Genomic DNA, 25572 nt, shown 5'->3' with positions numbered 1-25572 from the left:
TTCTAAATATTATACACTTTTTGTATGGATGAATTTAGCCAATCAATGCATCATTTCATTGAGTTCGACGATCACAAAAAGGGTGGTCATTTGGTTAAATATCCTTTCCAGGCTCAGCTCAAACAGTACTGTTAACAAATCTGCACAGCTCTTGTGAAAGCAGTGAATGGTGGACTGAAAGAGTTGTTAAAAATTTAAAATGAGAAGCGAATTGAGCTTAAAATCTGAGCATTGGCTGCCACCATTTCGTTCTTCATCAAACAGACTGATCCGGTGGCTGTCAATCATCGATTCTATAAATACTGCCATGCATTAAGAAGAGTCATTTTTTACTAGTTAACTAATAAGTAGCTTTTGAAAAATGTTAAACTACTGGTGACCAGGTCCAAACATGCCTAGCTTTTGGCCAATAGCTGTACCAAAAGTTCTTGTCAAATTTATAGGTTTTTATAATTTGCTTCTGTTGTTCTTAATACTGGCCAGCGCTTATATTTGAACTCTTTTATGGCTTTTTATAGTATGCATAGGAAACTGGAGACTTTGAGAACTGGATGAAGAGCGTGGAATTTGATTTTAATTAGAAGCAAAAATGCAGCTATCTACGATATTCACCAGGCATGATTTTGTTTCACCAATTGGCAATTGTCAAACAGTTTATGTTCTCTGTACAGTACCTCAATTCTTTTATAATTTTTCTTTGCCCTAACCTACTGCAAAAATCTTGTTTTAGTTGGTTCAAATATCAAGCGAAAGAGTTGTGAACACTTGTGCTCATCGTTATTTATTCTGGGTTTACATTGCATTGATTCTTAGGGGGGTGTATTCATTTAAGAGTCTACAAGATTTTTTTGTATTTTGAAAGTCTATGGGTATTCAATTGAGATTTTAAACAATCCTTTAAAATCTTTATGTATTCAATTAAGATTTAAAATTATCCATTCAAATCTGCAGATATTCAAAAGTATACGGTTTTTTAAGGATTTCATTAAATGCTGGATTTTGGAGGATTTTATAGTGCTTTTTATACATATCAAAACATAAAAACAATCCAACCACTTCCTAAGAGATTTTGATGGATTCTTTCTCACTCAAAAAATGAAGAAGCTTTTCACCAAAAAGAAGAAGAAGAAGCAGCTCTTAATAGGTGACACTCATCCATTTTGTCTTAGACCTATCTTCCCACTATCCTCCTCTGCCTCTGCTCTCATCTAATATTTTTTTAAAATTTTTATCACTATAGCTCTGGAAGCCTTAATCCTTCTAGCTAATTAAGCTCACTTTCAATGGTATTGTTAAGATGATACATACACTTTTTTTTTTAATCAAACCAGAAGCCGGGTGCCGATATATATATATTCATTTAAAGCCAGAATAGGTCGTTACATACACATATGTTTCTTTTGTAAATTAGATATGAAATAAATTATGTCATTAGTTTACTACTTTATTTTTTGTGTAACATTTTGGTTGATTAGTTTTCTCTTATTATTCATATATCATTATACACAACATAAAGAATGGTAGATTGTCATACACACACACACACACACACACACACACTTTTTTGTCACTGAAATAGCATTATAGTTGGATCCATACATCTATTACTTTTAAAGAAGAAGAAAAAAAAAATTAACCTATCAAAAACATCACAAGGACTTGTAAAATCTAAACAAATACCAATAAATCAATCCATTAGAATCAATCAAAGTCCATATAGAATTTAAACAATCTATGGATTAAGTAAATCCATGGATTATAAAAACTCAAACAAAATCTTTTAAAATCTGAATTGAATACACCCCCCTTAATTTCTTGCCCTTGATTTCAGTGCAAATTTTAGAATAGGTAGCAGTCACCTAATGATTCACTAGTCTCAGATTCAGTCATTTGTACCAGCCCTAGGATCAGTAGTGGTCATAATCTCGAGAGAGAATCATCATGATTTGCAAAATGTGTGACAATTAAATTTATATTTCGGGATCAGTATATTTTCTTCTCATGTGATCCCTAATTAAAGCTGAAGAGTGAAGAGAGGTTTATTACAATACCTTTGATCAAAAAAGAATTTGATGTTTTCTTTCCAAACATTAACAGAGAGTACAAGTATCAGTACAAAATTTGTCGCAAACACGCTGCAGATATACCACCCAACTTATTTAGTCATAGCAAACAGACCATCTATATAAGTATATACTAGAAAGGAGGCCCGCATCTATAGTTAAAAAATTAAAGGGTTACAAACTTGCAAATATAATTCTTTACAAAACATAGTAGTACATTCAAACTAATTACAGAAAATAAGGGATGTCCTGATTGTCCTAGCTTTTTTGAATCTTGGGGTTATCCGGCTTTTCTTGAAGTACTTTTGGTATATATACTGTTTTTAAGAAAAAACCAAAACTCAGCATATTTTATATCAATCAGGGGTAAATATAGAATCCCATGTTGTGGTAATGTAGTATATCCATACACATTTGCATCCTTATAACGAAAGTTAAATTCAACTTACTAAAACTGTGATTAATCTCTAAATCTATGTGTAAATAGGCTAGATAGAGAATTTAACATATCTTTTACATTAATCAAACCACGCATGACAAAAGCCTCTCCATAATCAATTACATCTCTGTGTTGTGCAAGGTAGTCTTCTCTCCTGCATGCATTCACTCTTGAAAAATCATGAAGTTTCTCACAAAAATGCACCTGAATCAATTCCTTCTCATATAAACACATCACTCGATTCAGATTATTGAACCTAAACGTAAGCCTGATCTAATTCCAATTGATGATTTGCTGAAATGAAAATCAATTACTGAACTTTGACAAACTTCATTCATCGATCAAAGCTGATGAAAACTCAGAGAGAATGCAAGTATAAGTACCTGCCAGGCATCGTAGAAAAAAGAGTCTCTTGTATGAATTTTTTGAAACGCACTGCACAAAGAAAAAGGAAGAGAGGAGTTAGTGAATCTGCAAACAGCCTCAAGTACTGAAAACTAATTATTCCTGCATCCAAATTTATCAGGTTTATCGGAACGAAAACTCTTGTCCTAACAAAACGGAGATCAAATAATGATAAAAGCAATCCAAATCCGATTCCCACAAATACCAAAACCCAGAAAGAATTTTTTCATCAAAAAAATTAAGCAGGACTCGAGTCTACCTACACCCAATTAGACAAAAAAAAAAAAAAACTGTTTAAGTCATAGATAACATTAGTTTGTTGAGAATTAAGTCAGTCTCTGCTTCTGACATTGAAGTATTGGGATCACAAAGTCTTAATCTTTTGGTGTTACTATGCTAATGAAGATTTGGGGGTATTATAGTTGGTTAGCTTGAACAAAATGGAATAAAATTCCATAAATACAATAACCTCAAGTTCTCAACTTTTAAACTAAATTCGGAACACACCAGTAATACTTGATGAGACTAAAGCAATCAAAATCGAAAACCCAATTAACCCAACACCAAACTGAAATCACATTCGAACTAAATTCCACACCACCAAAACAAAAACCAACAAAAAAAGACGCGAAATTTACGTCATCGTTCCCATTTGATTGCTTCTGAAACCAATTGATTTTTAGCACCTAATCAAACAAAAGGAACAACACCAAAACCAAAACCCAACTGGGTATTCCAAATTCACAATCTTTGAATCCTAGATCTACCCAGATAAAAGAAAAGGGCACCTCGACTTGGGAAGTGGAACATGGGCAGTTGAAATCGACAGAGGGATGCAGCTGAAAACAAATCAAGTAACTGAAATATGATAAACTGAAAAAGGGACCAGCAGAAAAAAATTCTCAAGCCAATCCTCACCCATCAGAAACAAAAGTAAAGGTTGATTAACAGGATCCTCTAATGCATGGTTGAGCAATATACGCTCTGCTTCAATCATGGTCGGAGGTAGAAGCGGAGGAGGAGCGAGAGAAAAGAGAAAAAAAAAAAAAAAAAGGACAGGCTGATCATAGGCTTTTATACCTAGGGCTAATGGCATGACTGTAAAAATAGGAAAAAAAGGAGGGCCATCCCACCAACTTTAGTATATAGTATAATTCTTTGAAAGGTACGTAGTACATGTCTCAAAACTAGACAGAATATAATCCATGTCTAGAACACTTACAAAAAAAATCCATGTCTAGAACATCTTCTATTTTCCTCGATACCCGACTGAGAAAATTTACGTCGTAGGATTTTCCATTTTTCCATCTTTAAGGGCAACCATGGAATGAGAAACCATGCCATCAACTGGTATAGATTATTTATTAACATATGACTTGTCCTCGTTCTGCTCTAGTGCTCAACATAGATCATCTGCCTCTTCCCTAAGTGAGAAAAGAAAACCATCAACTGGTGAAATTACATAAGATACATTCTTTATTAGCATAGAAAGAAAACCATTAACTGGTATAGATTATTTATTAACATATATTGTGTTCCAAGTTGAGGATAATATGCATACATTGGCAGCAAGCATACTTTCCTTTAATAACTTGTTGATTTCTTGATATGAGTACGTTTTGAGTACTATCTTTACAAAGTAGAAAGAATATATAACCATTACAAATCACATAACGTTGTACCTGATTTTTAACACAACAATTTCTCATCTAGTAGTCGTCTAGTCCACGAGGGCTTTCCGGTTTCCACTAGCTAGTTCTCCTTTTCGTTTTGCAATTGTAGATTCTAATAAGGAGTTCAGAGTGGTCAACGGGTTACAAATAACCTGAATTACTTGAAAAAACAGTGTAAACTGACCCCAAGTAATGAAGAATATATAATAGAACCTGTTGATCTTCTGACAAATCAATCAGTGTAACAGCAAGTCGATCTCTTCTTCTGTGTGGCAAGTAGGTATATTATCTAAGAAAAAGTACCAATTTAGGTAATAAATCCGAGCACAAAAAGTAAAGATTACCATATATGTTCCGGCTAAACTAGGCCAAAAACGCAGAGTCTCAATCAGAGTCAAGGAAGATGTCATGGACATCAATAAAATTATTGGAGCTGTCTTCCTTTGTCCACACTCCACGCTGGGTTGATCGAGACCGACTGTAGAATGTCACCTTCAGGAAGGAGATTGTTGTAGCCACTGCTTCCCTATTTGCAAAGCCTTTGCATCAAGATGGCTCCTGTGTCAACATCTGGAGTTATTGCAACGCTAAACCATTGTCATCTCATTTTACACTGTCCAACACTGTTTCGACCTGAAAGGGCCGTGTCATATAATATTAGATTTCCTTCGATCTCTATTCCAGACAATCTAACAGTCTCTTACCACACGCAAATCAGGCTTTGGTAAACCACTAGAGACTAGAGACTAGAGACTATCACTAGTTGAAGTGTGGGAGTCTCATTGATAAAGAAGAAGAAATATAATGTGATGATTAATGATTCATGCATGTAATTTCATGTAAAGGTTCTTGGGTTGTATAGTGAACATTCAGGTCTTGGTTTACAATGATTAACACTCACTATAGAAAGTAGAATCGTGCTAGGTTCGACAATTCAAATGATACAGTCCCTACCATACCAAAAGGAAGGGATACACCTGACCAAAATGACAATCATTAAAATTATAGGATTACGATGTACTTAAATATGCACCTTTGATTGAAGATGAAGGTCAGTGTTAAAGTTGTTGGTGGAAGCATAAACAAGATGATTGCTCTTTGTTTCGAAATTCTCTCTACCATGATATAAGTCATATAACGAACTAGAAATGGATTGCAGAAAGTGGAACTGTGAACTTGCCATTCATATTAATCCACACTGAGGAAACGTGGTGGCTAAGCAGATCCCTCAGAAAAACAAGGTTTTTCCCTGATTGAGAGTTGGATGTGTCGCGGCAGAGGAAGTGAGGTTGGGTTTAATTATGTATCGGTATAGTCGACCAGCTCCCAACAGTTATAGACTAGGTCGATATCAGGCCGAGCATGAAATTAAGCTATAGACTAGATCGAGATCAGGCCGAGCATGAAATTAATCTACTTACAAACAGATGGACCCTAGATTTACATGCAGCAAGTTAAGTCACACAAATTTCTTGAATCACTCATTCCAGTCCTGTCAAATATTTTGAATTGTATTTCTTATTGCATTCTCTTCTTTATTTGGTTGGATTCTCGAACCTATCCGCTCGAATCCTTGACACACATCCATGTCGATTGTCATGTGTATAAATCGATAATGGGGCCAGCTCACAACCAGCCAGATGCCTTTGAGAGCTGGTTGCTGTATGGTGAACAATCAACAAAGTAGCTAATAGCATAAAACAGATCCAAATCCAATCATCCATGAAAATGAAATATAATGCAAAATTCGATATTAGACTGAATTTCATTTACCAAAAGAGAAGTGTATATATGCTCTACTTTTACTTTTATTAGTCAAAACAATCTATATGGAGGGCCAATGCAAGTAATTGTCTCCACGCGATGAATTTCAATAACTGAAATTGTTCATTGTCTCTATGCGATTCCTCTCATTTACAAAATTTCAGTCATATTAGTGTTCGCTCAAAATTCATAGGTTCAAACAATTAGAAACTCATTGGTTATCCAAAGTCCAAACTGATAAAACGTTATAGACAAATACATATAGTCAGATTACTCACATATAATTTCCCTAAAAGTGAAATGCTAAAATTTTAAATTTATAAATCAAATAAATAAACGGTTTTTCAATTTAGTTAAAACTTTATAAATTTATATATTAAGAAGGATGATGAATGATTTCAATTTTTTAAATAAATAAAGGTAACTGTGCAATCACCCTTACTAAAAAAATTACAAAAATCGATGGGAAAACTTGTAAATATGCATGCTTTTATGTTCAATAATGGTCTCTGCCCGGTCATTTATCTTCCTGCAACAATTGATCTGGGTGTTGCATGTGTAATGTCTAATGTATGTTGTATTGACAACCATTTCATTTATGTGGACATCTATCATGTTGTTGACTTGAATTTCCCCATTCTATAGGACATACAGGACCCCAATTTTGATTTCATGACCCTTCCATTTAGGGGCTACTCACATTCTCGTTTCTTTTTGTCCTTCCTTTTTGTTCTCTTATGTCCTTTCAATTGAATTCTCTCAAGACACCATGTGATCGTTGTTGTCAATGACATGTGGAATTTGAAATTACAATGTCTAGATTTGTCTTGCCGTTTGGCAAGTCACAAAGCAATATGGTTAGTTTGAGTGTCCTCTATCTTGGGAATTCAACGGATTGTCCTTAATATGGGGTTTTGATGAGGTTTGGTGCATGTTGAACATAATACGTCATATGGTGCCTGAATTCTAGATTTAAATGAGTGTTGAGACAATATTGAATAATAGTAGAAGTCTTCACTTCATCTATGTATTTATATATGCATCAATTAGCAAAAAATGTTATATCGACCAAGGTTTCAAATTTCGGTTTCGGTACTTCAAATTTAAGGAAATTTCGGAGAAAGTTTCGATTTCGGCGGAAATTTCAGTTAAAAATAAAGAAATCAAATTAATTGCATTTATAAAATGATATTTTTGAATGAAACTTTTACATAGACTAAACTAACCTATAATAAACCTATTTACAATGTAACATCTCTAAAATTATACATTTATAATAGAATTATGATATTTTATATGGACGAGATTGTTAAACTAGTGTTTTTATCTATGTGTATTGATAATGTGTTGTATATTGATAATGTAAATATATATGATTTACTTTTTTTAATAATTAGAAAATTACAAGGGGGTGGGGCGGGGCACATAAAACCAAAACCTCGTGAATGAAAATGAATGAGTACAACAAAAGGAATATAAAAGCTACTACGATGTGGTTCGATCTAGCTGGTTGAACTGCTTTCATTCAGTATCATACAATACTGCTCCCAAGTACATGAATTTTGGAAATGATTTTCGTACTTCATCACATGGTTATTGTATGTGTACGTGTTGTTCCCTTTCCACATGCAATCCATATATCGGATATTGTGGAATTACCTAATATGATGTTACAGTGTATGAAAACATACAATATTTGAGACGAAGCAAAAAGGAAATCATGTTATGGTTGGAGCAAGGGTGTGTGTGTTTGGTGGGGTGGTAAGACTTTGGTCTCATATATAAGAGGTCAGGAGTTCGAGCCCCATCAAGGGTGGGAATGGGGTGGGGTTTTTTTTTTTTTTTTTTATAAAAAAAAAAAAAAAATGTTATGGTTGGAGCATTCAACTTTGTAGCAAATAAAAACAAAAAGGTTTTTTGTTGTATTCAACTTGATTGCAAAAAAAAAAAAAAAAAAAATCAAAATTTCATATTTTCTCTATAAAAGTGTGAAGTAAAAATTCATTGTAGGTGACAAAAAAATTTAACAGAAATTTTAGAGAAATTTCAGTGTGAATTTTTAAATATATATTGTGTGTGTAGATATTTCAGAAATTAAGAATTTCGTGGAAATGTACGGAAAATTTCGGAAAATTTTGGGAAACTTCTTACGGAAATGATATAGCATATGAATTTCATTTCGGTACTTCCAAATTACGGAAATTTCGGCAGTTTCGGAGAAATTTAAAACATTGATATCGACTACTTCACCTACTTTACAATGATGGTGACATATTGAAAAATATTTAAAGCAATGTCATAAAACTACTAAACCATCTTTCTCAATAACCAAAAATAAATCCAACGACATGATTTGGATCATGTCACATCACAATGTTTTTGTATTCTTTAAAAATCATTTTTCCTTTCACATTATTCTCAAAAGAAAAGAAGTATGTTGCTCTTATGACTCAAATGAGGCAATGGGGCTAGTAAATATTCTTATAAAAGTTTTTTTTTTTGCCAAATCCTTGAATTTGCCATTGTGTTATAAATAAAACCGTTCCAATTAATCAAAATTAGGTAGGTTACTATTTAATAGTATTCACTAGATATCCAATTAGGTTTTCCGTTGTAGACATAAATATAGGATGGTGGTAGGTTGCTTTCTCAAAAAAAAAAAGGATGCTAGGTTGCTATCTTGCTATTAATGTAGTTGGAAAATGGTATACTCACAACTTACTTAATTTTATTAACACTTAAAGTCGGCAATGCTTGTGACCGATTCGAACTAACCAAATAAAAACCTTGATATGATCCATCATGAGCACCCTAGTTCCAAATGAACTTCCACTCCACTCAAGTTACAAATGTTGTGGGACAAACCATGTTGTGGGGGCTTATCTGTTCCCCATTCCATGGCTGTAGTACATGATTGTGACGAACAAAGTTAGTAATCTATCCCCATCTTTTTTGCCTTTTTTTCTTTTCACGTTGAAGAAGGATTTAGAAACAAAATTAACAGGAAAAGACTTCTTTCACGAAGTTGCCACCAAAGTCAATCGATTCTCTGCTTACAGCTGTTTTGGATCACTTCACTAATTGCACACTTTTGTGAACTAATGTACTTACTAGTTCCTTCATCTAGTGCGATAATACTTAATTATTGTGTAAACGTCGTTGGGTTATCTACTTGTAAACGCACTTTTTCCAATGGGATCTGAGGTATATAGTCTAGAAGCTTTTAAGCTCAATTTGGTTAGCAGGAATGTCAAAATAGGAAAAGGATTTATTTTTTCTTTCCAGACCGATATGGAATGGAATATGTTTTAGTATTTCATATGAGTGTTTGGAACATTACTGGAAATTAAATTCTAGAATTAATTTTCTAATCCTATTGTAGTGTTCGGTAAGTCATAAGAATGAAATATAAAATTGGGAAAATTCCACAAATGGTCACTCAACTATGACTCATTCGACACTTTGGTCACTGAAGTTTCAAATATATCACTTTGGTCACTCAACTATTACACTCTCAATCACTTTAGTCACCCAAGGAGTATTTTTTTTTTTAATGAAAAAAATTAACAAAGTGACTAAAGTGATTGAGAATGTAATAGTTGAGTGACCAAAGTGTCGAATGAGTCATAATTGAGTGACCATTTGTGAAATTTTCCCTATAAAATTATAATTTTCAATAACACCCTTTTACTAATTAAAGTACAGGTATAACATCAACTTATAAGGAATATTGGTGGGGGAATATAAATTTTTTAGAGGGATAATTAATGTAATTTTGTCTTTGATAGTGGGAAATGGAAATAAAATACCAAGAAATTTTTCTGTGCTACGGTCAAGCCATGTCAACATGCTGACATGGTTTGACGAGTTAATAAAATATTGACACGTGGTAATATTTATTGAAAATGAGATTACACCTCAAAATTAACCAAACTAGCAGCCATCTTCTTCTTCCCAACCTGACAGCCACCTCTACATCTTCACATCTGTTCATGAACACAACCTAGATCCAAATGTTTTGCCCTATATCTTGTATTCCTAAACCCTATGAGAAATTTTTGTATGCTACCGTCAAGCCATCCAAACGGGGCCTTAGTTTTTTCATTGTATTTGTGTTAGTTGTCATAAGGGTTTAAGGTTTTATGAGATATTTGAACTAGAAACTCAAGACTCGAATCGGAGGTATTGAAAGGTGCAGATTAATAAAAAAAGTAAACAGAGCTAACTTACATGTAGATGTATGTTTTTGGTTTTGCATCAGAAGAAGGGAGACGATTAGAGTTGCATCGAGGATGCAAAAAGATTTTGTGGAGGAACCGTTAATGAGTAAGTGATTTTAAAATCATAATTTTTTGTTGTTTTAGAGCATTTTCAACCAACTTTATTTGTATTTTTATTTTATTTTACGTCTCTAACATTTATGCTCTATATTATTTATGGCCCCTCACTTTAATTTCATCACACACTTCAAATTTAATCAATTTATTAGCTAACACGTTAAATAATCATGTGGCTCTTTTGGCTCTACTCATGCCATGTCATAAACAAAGTCCGCTAGCTCGTAGGAGCCACATCACATTATTATCTTGAATTTCCATTTTGATGGTAATTATCTTCGAGAAGTTAAGAATTTGGCGTTTGTAGGAAGGTCTAGGGTTGCTTTCTCGTCTCTCTCTCGAGAAGCAGCCTCCACTCTTTTTCGTGCTCCGTCCGACAGTGATTCTCCACGGCGACGTCGTCAAACAGGTCTTCCTAGTCTCAGCACTGATATGCTATCCCTGCTGGGGTGGGAGATCGGGGTTGGGAGAGAAATAAGCGTCTCGACGCATCGACATGTCGGTTGGATCGATTCTAGCCTAGATTGAGGCTCATGAGTTGGTGGCACAAGCGAGGTTGGGCACTTGGGGGGGGGGGGGCGCAGGTGGAGGAGGTGGTTTAGTCAGGAGTGGTTGGTCGTCGTGGTCCTCATGGACAGTGGCGTAGCCAGAAATCTTAATTAGGAGGGTCATAATTTAAATAATAATACTAAACAAACACGCTTTTCTCTTATGATATTTCTCTAAAAATGCTTTTATAAATTTAAAGACGATAACACTAAGAAGAAGAAGGAAAAGAGTGAAGGAAAAAAAAAAAAAAAAAAAAGACTTCCAGAGAAAACGGTGAAAAGAGAACGAGGAGACAAAATCAAAGTGTATATACCTAAATTTATATAGATATAGAACTAAATCACATTAATGAAGTACCTAAACAATTGTGGTATGAATAAAGTATGTGTGTATATATAAGACTAATTAAATATATTAAAAACCTAGACTATCATGGAAATATGGAATCCGTCAGAGTTGGGCCAAAGCATTTAAAAGCAATTTTTTTCTTCATGTCAGAACTCATAGGGGTCAAACATGGTATTAAATATAATATATGTATGCAGTTGTGTATATATCAGCCAATCATGCGCTAATTTCAAAAACTGAGAAGGGTCATTTGACCCTTCTCGCCCTACTGTAGCTACGCCACTGCTCATGGATATGGTTCGGTTGGCTAGCGGAGGGCAGCTGCTCATCGATCGTCTGGTGGTCATCTAATCTGGATCGTGCACTGGGTATGCAAGTGAAGGCGGAGGCGGGTGTCCAGGAGGTGCAGGTGGCGATGGTAGGAGGCGGCTGGTGTCCTGGTTGCTCTCGACATGGGTCGGGGTCAAAGGGTGGAGTGCTAGCCTTGCTTGGGCTTTCTTCTTGTTGGGCTGTCTAGGGGCTACACTTGAATGGTTTTGGGTCCAGTCTGTTTAGGGTTTTAAATCTAGTTTTGTTTAGATTTTTTCCTTTAGCATTGTCCTCTAGGATCCTCCTTTGCGTAGGGTGATCTTAGGGTTCAGTGAATAATACTAGGGTTAGTTCTTGGTTTCATTCCAGAACTTTCCCTAGTGACAGGTTACTAGTTACTTTTGGTGATGTTGGATAATTTTACATTTTAGGTAGACATGTTCTACTATTCTAGTTCGGGTTTAGCCCTTTAAGGGCTCCCTAAGGATATATGGCTCAATCTTGTCTTAGCCCTCTCTTGGGTGAGCTATTATATGTAATATTTTTTGTATTCATCAATGGATTGACACCTACATTCTCTCAAAAAAAAAAAAAAAAAATTTGGCGTTTGTCTTACTACATTGACCATAGTTGATTAATTCTTACTCTTATTGTTTGGGATTGTAATCATTTATCTAATTAATTAGTGTTTTTATCTTCCCTTCAAAAAAGATTCAACTAGCTTGGTACGTAAGAATTAACTAAAGGGTGAGTGCTTACCCCATCAAAAAGTACACCCTATACCTTCAACAAAGAACCATAATTCCTTCAAACTTGGTCATCATCACCCCCTTAACTTTGACAACCCAATTAAGGCAAATTAAGTAGTCATAGCACATCAAAGTTTCAAGTGGTGCCACAAACCTTATGATGCATTACAGTGAAGGATGGGTTAAACATCCACGTATGAAATGGAGTGCAGGGTAATTTTCCCAAATGATAAAAGCATAGTTTGGATATACAAAGACATGTGACCTCAATTAGAGAGAGGGGATGTTGCTTTAGCCATACAGATCCCTTTTGTAATGACTAAGGAAGAAAGATTAGAAGAATTGAGTTCAAAAGAGAGTGATTGCAAAGAAATGTTTGTTTTGGAGTTGCTGGATTTGAGGCGCAAGTCAAGGCTTTTGAATGTGTTGAGTGAAGTCCTTGTAGTTTTGTCTGGGAATTATTCTGGACAGTTTCCTAATGGATATATGTATCTGAGTGGTTGTTGGAATTGAATAAGAAAATAATGTATCTAAAGTGGTCCAGCTAACCATCACTGTTTTCTAATTGTTTTATAAGACTAGTTACACCTGGGGTCTTAATATTTGAGAAACTCCAACAGCTTCCTCATATTTTGATTTTTCTTTATTTTGTTCCAACAGATTTCCTATAACTATCTCCATTTTAGAGATAGTAAGGAAAGAGAAAATCAAATTCCCTAAATTTAGATCAATCTCTAAAATTTTAAGGAAAAATTATGAAGATTTTAGAGATTGCTGTAAAATAGAGAATCTGTTGGAGTTGGAGAAGAAACAAAAAGTTAAAACTTTGACTTTGACTCCCTACAATACAAAAATTATAGAGAAGCTATTGGAGTTGCTCCATTTTTATAGTGCTTGGTTTGCAAAGAAGTGATAAAAAAAATAACTGAGACTATATATTTAGTAGTTTAAATCAAATGTTTATCGTAGCTTGATTATGAGGCATTTCGTTGTGGCTAGGCGGCTAGCGATACATTTATTTGTTTATTACTATTAATAATTAAGTAGTTTAAAATATAACTTTTTAATAAATGTTTTTCAGAATAAATCGAGTTTTTTTTTTTTAAAATAAGATGCGGTGTGAAAAATACCAATTAACTTTGGGTTATTACAAAACCTAGAATGCTTCTTCCTTCTTTGCTTCTTGCATGTGGTCACCAAGCCTCCCTTCTTCATAATGGCTCTTCCTTCCATCGGACCCTCCATCTCCGGCCCTGTGAGACAAATAATTCCATCTTCTTTTTCTCTAACAAGTTGTGTGGCTCTTATTTCTTTTTTTCCTGGTCAAGCCTGGGTATTATTGATGAGTATTGGGATCCGATCAGTGACTTGCCGTGGTCGTGCTGCATCTCTTGCAATATCACATCAACGACTATTTGTGATGGTGATGTTAATCTGCATCTTATCATGAGCATTCACTGATCGAGACTCGAGAGGTGGAGGTGGTTAGAGCATAATATTCATTTCCTTCATGTGTTTAAGTCATGGCTTAGTTAGTATCCGGCGTTTAGATCCAACTATTTTATGGCCTGTTTCCGGTTTAGTAGCTATCTTGCTACCTCATGGTGTATAAGAGATTTTTAGCTCTGTTTATTTGTATTGTTAGTCTTAGAAGAAATGTCCAGGTCCGTTGGTCGTACTTTGAGTTAGAAGCAGACCGTTTGTAACTTTTTTTGGCTAAAAAATTGTCACTATACTATCTTGTAGACAGAGGCCATCTCTCCACAACTCATAGCTTGATGAAATCCTTCGCTACCTATGTTCTTTGGTTTCACATGCAGACATGCGACCTTTTCCAGTGATCGATGTCCGGGTCTTGATCGGAATGATTATAGCACATCAATTTTTGGTTACTGATAGAGTATTTATTACCTTTTACGTACATCTCATTTACGTCATTTTGCGCGGAAATGGATATGATCCGTCATGTACTACATAAATATGGAAAATTTTGATTTTCTTTGAGATCATATGTTATCTCAATGTTATTTTTTTTTTCATGTTGCATGGCGGGATACAAACTAAACTAATTTAGGGTTACCTAAATACACATTGATGTGGACTCCTTATTCGTTGTTCGGCCAACCAAAATTTCAATAGAAATGCACAATTGTTCTTATGTTGAGAAATAGTAGCAACTAACATAATACATTCTTCGCCACTCTTTAAACCTAATCAAACTTCAGCATGAATAATATGTTTTCCAATGTGTTTGTGCTATTACTCATGTCATTGTTTACTTTACTTTTCATTAGTTGTAACATAGACCGTGATACGTACGCTAAATGTTTCTGATCATCTCACACTCACGTAATGTACGGAGATATTTTTCTTCTTCATGTGTATTAGAGCATATAGTTTCTGTCATTTCAATGAGAATAATTGATATAGGGAAACTATAGATAGTTTCTGTCATTTCAATGAGAATAATTGATATAGGGAAACTATAGATGCAACCATTGAAATGAATCATACATGAAAATCTTGTAGACAAAATCATATATAAAAAAAGAGGAGAAATGCAGAGACAGGGAGACAATCACAGTAGGAAATAAAATATAAAAAATGGACTAAAATGAGTGAAAACTCACATACATATATAAGCTAATAGAGTAATGCTAGCTATGAAAAGAGTCAAAGGGGAGTTGGCAACTTTTGAAAAAGAAAGAGGAAAAAAGGAAAAATAAAGAGAGAGGAGAGAGAGAGAGAGAGGGAATGGCAATGGAGAGGCATCAGAATCATCATCATCATAACTCATGAACAACAACAACAACACCAAGTGCTTCTCTTCTTCACTTCTCCACTACTTTCTTCTTGTTCTTCTTCAACACCCAACAACAACAACATCTCTCTAGGGTTTCACTTTCCCATTCCCACTTCACTTTTCCTATGGGGTTTGTACTCTAACCCACACTCTCTCTCTCTTTCTCTCTCTTCTGTCTTTCTCTCTCTTGAATCGAAACTCTGATTTGCTTTCAATTCACTGCTGTATGTCAAGTTGGGATTTTTATCCCCACTGTCGCTGTCTCTTGTTGTCTGATTTTGTTGGGTTTGGTTTGTTTTATTCTTTTTTTTTTTTTAAATTTTTTTTTTTTTTTAATTTTGTGGGTTTGATCGAATTGTGGGTTAGGTTGGTAACAAGTTCTTGAGTGGGAAGTGATTCATCTGTAGTGTATGTCATTGGGTAATCTCAGTTGGGTTGTTCGGATCGTCAAGAAGGATTCTTTTTCCAGTTTTCGGAATTGGGTATGTTGAGTTGTCTGTGAAAATGTGAGAAAGTAGTAAGATTGGGATGCTAGATTTGCTGTTTTTTTTAGTAATGTGGTTGTTTGTGTGGGTTTCGGCTAATTTAAGGGCTTTTCTTGGTTCTTGTTATAGCCGAAAATGTAAATGGATGGAAGTTGTGCTTCCAGATTTGAAAATTTTCATGACATTTGACTACTGTCAATTTGTACTCTTTTCTTTCAAAAAAACAAAAATCAACAAAGGTGATGACTTTGTGGGTTTGTTTATGGTATACTTGTAATGGGTTTTGTATTTTGTATTGAGTAGTTATTGAGTGGTATTGACTGTGAATTGAGTACCACATTGACTACATGCTAGGAATCCAAATGAGAAACTTTTGGCTGACTGACCTGGTTTCCGGTATTTCTTGTTTTCTTGACTAGATGTGTTTGTGATCTTGTATTGTCTTGTGAATGTTACTTGCATTGACTACAACAGACAGTGCAGTCAATTGTTTTCCATCTGTTTTTGTTTATAATCGGATAGAGATGGTTATTGGGGATGTGATTTGAATTATAATTGGTTAATTAACGGGTGTTTGGTTTGTTTGTCAATGCAGGAAGCATGCATTGCTCAATGTGTAGTTGATGATGAATGGGCTTAGAGAAGTTTCTATGAGACTCTTTATCTGATGACTTCTGTTCACTTCAGTATCGGGGAGATAAAATGTACATTTAAAAGACTGGGTTTTGTGTTTTTGAATTAGTTTAGTGAAAAAAAATGGAGTTTGTAAGGTCCTTGTTGAAAAAATTCAAGTCCAAAGAGAAGGTGAAGTCTTCAAAGAGCAGGGATACAAGAGGCAATGGGAAAGAGGCGTCAAAAGGACCAACAGCAACGGAAGAAGTACCTTCAAATGTAACCAAGCAGAAGGTTGCAGCTGCAAAGCAGTATATAGAGAATCATTACAAGAAGCAAATGAAAAGTTTGCAGGAGAGGAAGGAGCGGTATGAATTTGCTAATTCTCTTTATATATGTGTTGTTAGACAGAGTAATTTTGTGAGGCATCTTGCTAAAGTACTCAATGCTATTGTTTACAGTGCTTGAGTATGAAAGTAATGAGATCAATCTATGTTTTGACTTTTATCTATTTCTTTTACTTGGAGTGATGGTAGATACTTTTTATACAGACGTGATATACTCGAAAAGAAGTTGGCTGATGCTGAAGTCTCTGAGGAAGAGCAAAACAACTTGCTAAAGTATTTAGAGAAGAAGGAAACAGAATATATGCGTATTCAGAGGCATAAGATGGGTGCTGATGATTTTGAGCCGCTGACAATGATAGGAAAGGGTGCATTTGGTGAGGTATGGCCTTCTTTTAGTAAATGTGTTTTCCTGTTATACCACATACCACGTTCTAATTTGTGTATTCATTTTGTATTGAGTCTCTGAATGGGTTTTGAGAAAGCAAAGGCCGTGTGACTGCAAATGAGTTTCTTTATAAACCTACATTTTTCTTACTTTTCCTCTCCCTCTCCCTCTCCCTCTCCCTCTCCCTCATCCATTTTTCTTTTGTTGTTTAACTTTAAATATTGCAGAGTCCATTCTAGGAGAGTTCATGAGAACAAGTACATGTAGCTGTATATTCACAATGATTATGATTTGGGAGTTTTGACATATGTCCTATGTTAGATCTGATGTGCCTGGAAAACCACATTACCGTGTCTGGATTTATTTATTTTTTCTGTCAAATGTGCTCTAGTAGCATCTGTTAAATAAACAAAATAGATAAAAAGTACCATCATTGCATGTTAGTGCTTAAATTGCATGGAGTTCCTAGTTCATAATACACAAACAGTTCGACTGTTTGTGGCATACATAATTATTCTTGATAAGGTGGCCTTGTTTTCATGCATTATGCCTTACAATATTGTAATGTATTGCACTTTATTGCCTTTTTCTATTAAACTTTTCTGCTGTAAATAAATAAATAAAAAAGAATAAATAGAAAAAAAAACATTGCATTCAAGTTACCAAGATATTTTTTTTACCTATTTTCTTTCTCTGGTGTAGGTTAGAATCTGTAAGGAGAAAGCAACTGGTCAGGTCTATGCAATGAAGAAGCTTAAGAAATCAGAAATGCTTCGGAGAGGCCAGGTATACCTGTTTTTTCAGGCCTTCTCCTTCCATCTAACTCGATTTTTCCTTAGTTTAGTGCTCACACATATCTTTTTCTTTAGGTCGAACATGTGAAAGCTGAGAGGAATCTACTTGCAGAGGTTGACAGTAATTGTATTGTCAAGCTCTACTGCTCCTTCCAGGATGACGAGTACTTATACCTCATTATGGAATATCTCCCTGGTGGAGATATGATGACTCTACTGATGCGCAAAGATACACTGACAGAAGATGAGGCTAGGTTTTATGTTGGGGAAACAGTCCTAGCTATTGAATCCATTCATAAACATAATTACATTCATAGGTAACAATTTATCTGAGTATGCCTGGAAGACATATATATGCTTATAATCTTTATCTTATGTCTTGTTTGTGCTAATACATTTCAGAGATATTAAGCCTGACAACTTGCTGCTCGATAGACATGGTCACATGAAATTATCAGATTTTGGATTGTGTAAGCCATTGGACTGCAGCATTCTCCAAGAAAAGGATTTTTCTATGGGAAAAAACCTTAGTGGGGCGCTTCAAAGTGATGGACGCCCTGTAGCACCAAAACGTACACAACAGGAGCAACTGCAGCATTGGCAGAGAAATCGGAGGATGCTTGTAAGTTCTATTATCATGTTCCTGATATAGCTATCATTAGTATCCTACCATCTTCAGCATACTTTTCTTTGAGTCCTTACTCTGAAGGAATTTTTACATACCATCATTTTTACATAGCTATCATTAGTATCCTACCATCTTCAGCATGCTCCTAAACTCAACAAAGAATTTATTGATAAAAATACAAATCTATGTGGTTCAGAACACAAGTCCTACTTCTATGTGCTAGTTGGGGCCCTTTCCGTGAAATCATTCATGTTGCCTGATTCGTTGAAAATAATACTGACTCATGCATCTTCAGTAACCATATGATTTTAACTTTCATACTACTTCACATTTCTATTTTCATCTCCCTTCACCTCATTTCTAACTTGACTATTCAAACATCCGATTACCAATCATTATTCTTTGTTGCTTATGACTAGATGTATTTTAAATAGCATTACCCCATTTTCTTCTCAATATCAAAAGAGTATTTACTAATATCATATACCTATAGATATCTCCTTTTCTGGACTGAACCTAGAGATATTGTAAGTACACCCTTTGTGACGATGCGGTTATTTACAGTTCTTTAACCATTGTTGCAGGCTTATTCTACGGTTGGAACCCCAGACTATATTGCCCCGGAAGTTTTGCTGAAGAAAGGATATGGAATGGAATGTGATTGGTCAGTGTAAAATAATCTCTTTGCCTTTCCAAATATATTTTTTCTTTTGATACACCCCAATGAGATATTTGTTATGCTGTCACAGGTGGTCTCTCGGGGCTATCATGTATGAAATGCTTGTGGGATATCCACCCTTTTATTCAGATGAACCCATGTCAACTTGTAGGAAGGTAATTTGAAGAACACTTGTCTATTTGATTCTTATGTCAACATCTACCATGGTATGACTTTAGGAACATTGACTGTGGATGACACTGGTAGAATGTAGTTTCTGTGGTCATGTTTGTGATCGGTGTATATATCGAGCTTGCTTTCTAGTGATTAGAGATTTTTGATTCTCACCAAGTCCCTTAGATAGCAAGAAACAAACAGAGCATCAACAAACTTCAGACTTCATTGCATGGATAGCATAGTCATAGATTCTTTTCTCTCAGAAAAGAAATCCTTATAACTGGTAGTATTTTAAAGTTCTTTGTTCAATGGGGGTTCTTGGTCAGGATATATTTCAAGCTACGAACATGTCATACTATATATATATCTTATTCAGGGTTTAGTGCTGAATCCTTCTTTGAAAGCATTTTTCAGTTATTCACACATTTTTATTTAAAATTAAGTTGTCAGGCTTGTAGCTCTAGAGTGATGAAGATGAACTACCCTAACATTAATGGTCCCAACTTCGAATAGTTTTACTGACCCATTCTATTTCTTTTCTTTTTCCCACGCCGTCATTAATGACCAAAAAGTACCTCTTTTCTCAATTTGTGCAGATAGTTAATTGGAGGACTCATTTGAAATTTCCTGAAGAAGCTAAGCTCTCTCCAGAAGCAAAGGATCTCATTGGTAAACTCTTATGTAATGTAGATCAGAGGCTTGGAACTAAAGGGGCAGATGAAATTAAGGTGTTGTGTGGTGTGTTCTGTTCTAGATTCTCTAATCTAATGTTAGTATTGGACTCGTAATTGGTGTTAACTAGTTGGCCCTGTTATATTCAGGCTCATCCCTGGTTTAAAGGCATTGAATGGGACAAATTGTATCAAATAAAGGCTGCATTTATCCCTGAGGTCAATGATGAATTGGATACTCAGAACTTTGAGAAGTTTGAAGAGGTAATGTCTAACTTCATTGCGCACATGTACACAGATAGAATTTCCATTCTTAGGCAGTCAGGCATGTTTTTGCTAACCGTTTCTAACTCTTTTGTGATTTGCTTGTAGCAGACTGACAACCAAATTGAAACGTCAGCAAGAGCTGGTCCATGGAGAAAGGTTCGTCCATAGTTTCAAATTCAATTGTACCCATTTGTAAGGCTAGAGCTCTGCTCTGGTATATTTATGTCACTTTCTCATATTACTTCTGCTGTTTGAGCATCTTGTCAACTAATCTTAGCTCTGTTTCAACTGAATATGGGGTTCCATATGATGTTGGTTGGTTAGCTGAAATCGCTTTATCAAAACTGAAGCCTGTTTCAACTTTTCTCAAGATAGCTTCTCTTTGATCTCATTTTCTTAAAAGTCAAAAGATGTATATGTATATGAGAAAATTACTTGAATGCTTTCTTTAGAGAGAATAGTAGCTGCTCTTCTACATCAAGTATGCACTTTGCCAGTATCACTTCTATATAGACCCAGGTTTACAGGAGAACAAGTAATTTTGCATGAAAATGTTCTATAACAATAAACTAGAAGCTGTGTACTTTCTCTAATGTGTTAATTATGAGGTATAAATATTCTAACAATGGCTTTGACTAATTGCTATATTTATTATAGATGCTGTCCTCTAAGGATGTCAACTTTGTGGGTTACACATACAAGAACTTCGAAATTGTAAATGATAATCAATTGCCGGGGATAGGTATTATTTTTCATCCTTTATATATGCTTACTCACTTATTCTGTGTTCAAATTTTCTTAAATGTATGCAATAATGCAGCTGATTTGAAGAAGAAGAGCACAAAACCTAAGAGGCCGTCCATCAAGTCCCTTTTTGGTAAGATCTTCTAAATAGCTGGTTATTTTCTGCTGTGAAACTAAGGGGTAGGATATGTGGATTAACACAAGAGTTGGGTTTGACATTCTAGTTCAATTGTTTGTATCAAATGTTAAAAACTCACAGAAAGAGAAATTGGTACTTTTTATCCTGGATTTAGAAGAAATCCAAGTGATTCATTTAAAGAAAGTGTTCATTTGTTCTTATTAATTTGGTTTGTCTATGTCAGATGATGAGTCAGCAACCAATCAACCTATTCAAGGCAGCTTTTTGAAACTCCTCCCTCCCCAACTAGAAGTTCCTGAGAAACACAGTGGATCCCAGTGAAGTGCACTGGAATTCGCATAACTCCCAGTGTCAGTAGAGATCCCAACTAAAGAGAACGATTTGGTGATTAATTTATCATTTGTGCGAAAGATGGAAGGCAAAGGCCCTAACATTCAGAACAAGTGGTTTGGCATTTTAGTTAGCTTTTGGGTCTGCTAAATTGTTTTTTGTCATATATATTCTGCAAAGTAAATATCGGCCTTTTCTTTTGAAAATTGTTGTGTATTCTTTATTTTTTTTCCTTCCATTGTCAAGATGCAAAAATCAGTGTACAATTGTCAAAATTTGTTCATGTATTTAACTTGTGTTGGTGATAATCCTACCAATGCTTTATAGAGAAAATGTTTGTAAATCGTCACCAGTGTGACCCCCTCTCGTGTGGGAGAAGTCTTGGGAATTCTGGATCTTTGCTTGCTCATTTTGGGGTTCAAGTTTGAAAAATCGACATGCAATTTGGGACTGGAATGGTAAAATTTGAAGACAGGTTTGGTGATGCGTTTACCAAACTTATTGTAAACTCCAGTCATCAATTGCATAAACCAGTAATGTCAAATTACTCGCTGTAAACTGGAAATGGAACTTGGAATGCAATAGATGGTGTATGTTAAGAGTATCATCTATTCTACACCAGTTTCGAATAGAAAGAAATGCTAGTTGTAGAAATAATCCCAGAGCCTGGAGTACAATCACAGCCAAGACCTTGAAACCCACTATGCTTAGAAGAACCCAACATTCCCACTTTCTGGAGTTTCTCCTATAACAAGAAATGCGCTGGATCTGGCTAAAGATGATACTCAACATACCAAGCAGTGCACAATCCCCAGCAGGTGCTCAAATGTATGATACAAAATTTGCATATCTCCAAGAACCATTCATTCCTATCCACCATGAAGGCCCCTTTCACATACAAACAGATGTAGAAGTGGTAGTAGTTGATATTCAACTAGCTAGTTGTGTAACAATCTCTAGTATCGAATAAAATGGAGATAATCTTAACCAATGATACCCGGGATTAGACGTCCATTTGAAAATCTACCAGTGGAGTACCCGAAGAAAGTGTCCCCGTATGGCGAGAAATTTGCCTGAAACTCAGTTGAAGTATATATGTAGTCGTTATTTCCAACATCGAAAAGTGAATCACCAGAGATGAACAAAGCTGCATGCTATTTATGAAGACTAGGATGGCCATAAGAGCTGGTTGGAATGAAGAGGCTTACACAAAAAGCCAGGACAAGTATTTGAAACTTCAAAGCAATTGCCATTTTTAGTTATGATTTACTGTGGATAATCTGGTCCTCTATTTCGAATTATATATAAAAAGGTCTGTAAGTTTAAGTTATGGAAGAAGAAACCACTATAAATTACTGCTCCTAGCAGATCACAACGTACATTTGACCTCGTTGGTTGAATTAAAATAGTCATCAATCTGATATGTGGTTAGCATATTTTCTCCATCAAAGTTTCTGAGGTGCTGATGACACCGGGTTGCAGATATGGTGTAAAGTTCCCCCAGATGCAAAGTTCACTCCATAAACAAAGTTATTAAAACCGGGTTGTAGATATGGTGTAATCAATGGCAAATTCGCATACTCAGCTGCAGTAATAAATTTTAACTGGTGGTCACCTTACAATAATAGACATGTTATGAAAAACAGTACATTTCAGTTACGGCATATGTTACCGATGAAGTCTGGAATTTGACGCCCATCGCTGAATCTCCCGGTGGGGTACCTGAAATAGGTTTCTCCATATGGCCAGTAGTTGGCCTGAGCAATCTTGGTAGTTATTGTTTCCGGCATCAAAAAATGAATCCCCAAACAGAAACAAAGGCTTGTGCCCCTTTTCAAGAGAGAAGTGACCAAGGCAATTACTTGGAATAACAATGCTAGCATAGAAGGACAATACAGAAATATAACAAAACCTTAAAGTTGCCATGTATGGTGATTAAATTACCTGTCTGCATATGTTTTGATTTGCTAACTATTTATAGATCTTCTGCAGTATACGGACACGAGGTGAAGAAATCCAATAAACATTGAATATATGGTATACTCTGTTCCAAAGTTGCCGTGGTAATATATACATAAAATTATTGAAAACAATATTGAATGACTAAGAGCAACTCCAACCATGGAGTCAAAAGCCAAAATGGCTTCCCCAATCAAAATTCACCATTGATGTGCTTATATTTTCCAATATTTTTGTGCTTCTTAATCTTGATATTTATGTCTAGTTCTCCTTGTTTATGGTTCATTTACTTATGTTAGTATTTTTATAGGTATGAAGAGCAAGAATGAGAAAAAGAAGCAAAACGAGAGGAAAAGGATTGAAGGTGCTTTGGAATCCTAACAACTGAAGCAGCATCTGCAGAACAGCTAACTTTGAGGATTAAACTGTACTGATCCAGAGACAACCAGACAACGAGCCTTATATGCAAGGAAAGCCCCGAATGTCTAGTTTCTGGATAATTTTACGGTTCGTGATTTCGATATCTCTAGAGGGAGATATGGCAGTTTAAGTACAGACAGTCCAGTCGATACGCAAATCTGTGATGTGTTTCTAAGAGCTCGAGTTTTCAAGGCCTGAATGACTTAGCAAAATTCTGGGAAAATTGATATAGCATTATGGACCGTTTGAGAGCCCAACATATGTTTCCTTAGAATTCTAGGAGTGCCACATGACCACATCACCTTTCTTTTGTGCTAAGTTATTAAGGAGTTCCAGAGGCCTAAAGCAAGAAGGAAAAGTTGCATCTTATAAAAGGAGAATGTGTCAAGATGGAGAAGTACCATTCAATATCAGATTTTCATCAAAGAAAGCTGCTGCCATCGCCCTGTTCACCTTCCATCTCCATTTAATAAGTTCTTTTATGTTTTAAAGAATTTCTACTATGTTTTCTTCAAACATGAATAGCTAAACCTCTTTTCTAGGGCTAGGATGAGGCCCTAGCCGTTTTTTTTTTTTTTTGTCGTTTTCAAATTATAGCCGTTTATTGCCGTTATTTACAACTATCATTATATCATGGGAGATTCTATTCATACCTCCAAAATTGGTATTTAGACCTCCCCACTTAATAGACCTCAAACTTACTTTTACAAATAATTAATATGCTATCTACACCTCCCTAATTTTCCCATAATACCCATCATCCAATAATATCAATAAAAACTTTTTTTTTAGAGTGTTCTATTCATATACCTCCAAAATCGGTAGTTAGACCTCCATCAATTTTTGAACATTTCACAATATTATTTTACTCTTGATACAACTAAGCTAAAAAAAAATAAAAATAAACTTTCAATTGATAGCCCCCCCTTTTCTTATTGTTGTATTTTGTAGGCATATGCATCTTTAGAGGCCAAGAGCAGTTCATTTCTTCAACATCCTAAGATTCCCTCGTTTCATATATTTGCTCGATGGGAACAGTATGCTTCAATGATGAGTATGATTTTAAGAGAAAGTGGTTTGTTGGTGTTTTGGTTAGAGAATATTGCATATCCGAAATTGACTTGAGGAACTGCAAAATAAGGAACTGGTCTGTTGATTTCTCCGCTGCTTGGTAAGGATGAAGACCATAACAAAAACAAAAGGGAAAAAATGGCATGAGGATGACATTTGTTGATTTTATACCTCTAAAAGGGAAAAGACTTTATTTAATTTTTTTTTCTTTCTCTTTTGTGTCTTTATTGGTAATTTGACATGAGTTGACAAATTCAACTATCACTTGAAAAAAGAAAGAGGTCCAAATGCTAATTTTGGAGGTATGAATAGAAGCTCCCTTATATCATTGATTAGAAAAATAACTTTTTGTCATTTTCAAATTATAGCCGTTGGATGTGATGATATTTGATTTTTGGAGTGTATCAATACTATTATTGAGAGGAGTGTATTCATTTCAATATCTA

The 25572-nt window shown here is 35.1% G+C and overlaps 2 protein-coding genes and 1 long non-coding RNA gene across 24 annotated transcripts; 1 reads left to right on the top strand and 2 right to left on the bottom strand.

Annotated features, from left to right (window-relative positions):
* Nucleotides 1-1972: 1972 nt before the first annotated feature.
* Nucleotides 1973-3959, bottom strand: LOC133710584 (uncharacterized). 18 transcript variants are annotated; one of them, XR_009846757.1, is made up of 5 exons: nucleotides 3826-3959; nucleotides 3696-3746; nucleotides 3546-3593; nucleotides 2886-2937; nucleotides 1977-2215 (listed from the first exon to the last, which is right to left on the bottom strand). XR_009846757.1 is itself a non-coding variant. In XM_062136693.1 (4 exons), exons 1-4 carry the CDS (start codon nucleotides 3902-3904, stop codon nucleotides 2745-2747), a joined length of 234 nt encoding a protein of 77 aa, XP_061992677.1. In that variant the 5' UTR covers nucleotides 3905-3953; the 3' UTR covers nucleotides 2384-2744. The 18 variants fall into 18 exon arrangements, 3 of the variants coding, with proteins under 3 accessions (XP_061992677.1, XP_061992674.1, XP_061992675.1); XR_009846752.1 differs by having other exon boundaries at nucleotides 1986-2380; nucleotides 3696-3765; nucleotides 3826-3945; XR_009846751.1 differs by having other exon boundaries at nucleotides 1988-2380.
* Nucleotides 3960-4147: 188 nt separating this feature from the next.
* On the bottom strand, nucleotides 4148-5240 carry LOC133708448 (uncharacterized). The gene is made up of 4 exons (XR_009845840.1): nucleotides 4925-5240; nucleotides 4794-4845; nucleotides 4590-4692; nucleotides 4148-4331 (listed from the first exon to the last, which is right to left on the bottom strand). It is a non-coding gene; the product is annotated as an uncharacterized LOC133708448 (long non-coding RNA).
* Nucleotides 5241-15299: 10059 nt separating this feature from the next.
* Nucleotides 15300-22025, top strand: LOC133709726 (uncharacterized). Of its 5 annotated transcripts, none has more exons than XM_062135562.1 (14): nucleotides 15300-15569; nucleotides 16520-16904; nucleotides 17073-17262; nucleotides 17971-18054; nucleotides 18138-18379; nucleotides 18465-18684; nucleotides 19275-19354; nucleotides 19440-19524; nucleotides 20122-20253; nucleotides 20347-20460; nucleotides 20569-20619; nucleotides 21121-21205; nucleotides 21284-21340; nucleotides 21570-22025. In XM_062135562.1, the coding sequence occupies exons 2-14, from the start codon at nucleotides 16681-16683 to the stop codon at nucleotides 21665-21667; spliced, it is 1662 nt and encodes a 553-aa protein (XP_061991546.1). In that variant the 5' UTR covers nucleotides 15300-15569; nucleotides 16520-16680; the 3' UTR covers nucleotides 21668-22025. The 5 variants fall into 5 exon arrangements, with proteins under 5 accessions (XP_061991546.1, XP_061991549.1, XP_061991548.1 ...); XM_062135565.1 differs by having other exon boundaries at nucleotides 15301-15569; nucleotides 17088-17262; XM_062135564.1 differs by having other exon boundaries at nucleotides 15301-15569; nucleotides 20572-20619.
* Nucleotides 22026-25572: the final 3547 nt, after the last annotated feature.

The sequence above is a fragment of the Rosa rugosa genome, chromosome 5 (genome assembly GCF_958449725.1).
Source record: "Rosa rugosa chromosome 5, drRosRugo1.1, whole genome shotgun sequence".
Lineage (NCBI taxonomy): Eukaryota > Viridiplantae > Streptophyta > Magnoliopsida > Rosales > Rosaceae > Rosa > Rosa rugosa.
The sequence above is the reverse complement of the archived record's forward strand: the minus strand, read 5'-3'. Positions and strand labels throughout refer to the sequence as shown.

Excerpts from the sequence above, each read along its gene's own strand:
- LOC133710584 (XM_062136690.1), bottom strand. The coding sequence starts at position 3,904 with ATGATTGAAGCAGAGCGTATATTGCTCAACCATGCATTAGAGGATCCT. Across the intron at positions 3,747-3,825 it reads TTTACTTTTGTTTCTGATGG|CTGCATCCCTCTGTCGATTT; the intron begins GTGAGGATTGGC and ends ATTTGTTTTCAG. Across the intron at positions 2,657-2,885 it reads TTTTCTACGATGCCTGGCAG|GAGAGAAGACTACCTTGCAC; the intron begins GTACTTATACTT and ends GAATGCATGCAG.
- LOC133709726 (XM_062135562.1), top strand. The coding sequence starts at position 16,681 with ATGGAGTTTGTAAGGTCCTTGTTGAAAAAATTCAAGTCCAAAGAGAAG. Across the intron at positions 16,905-17,072 it reads TTGCAGGAGAGGAAGGAGCG|ATACTTTTTATACAGACGTG; the intron begins GTATGAATTTGC and ends GAGTGATGGTAG. Across the intron at positions 17,263-17,970 it reads GAAAGGGTGCATTTGGTGAG|GTTAGAATCTGTAAGGAGAA; the intron begins GTATGGCCTTCT and ends TCTCTGGTGTAG.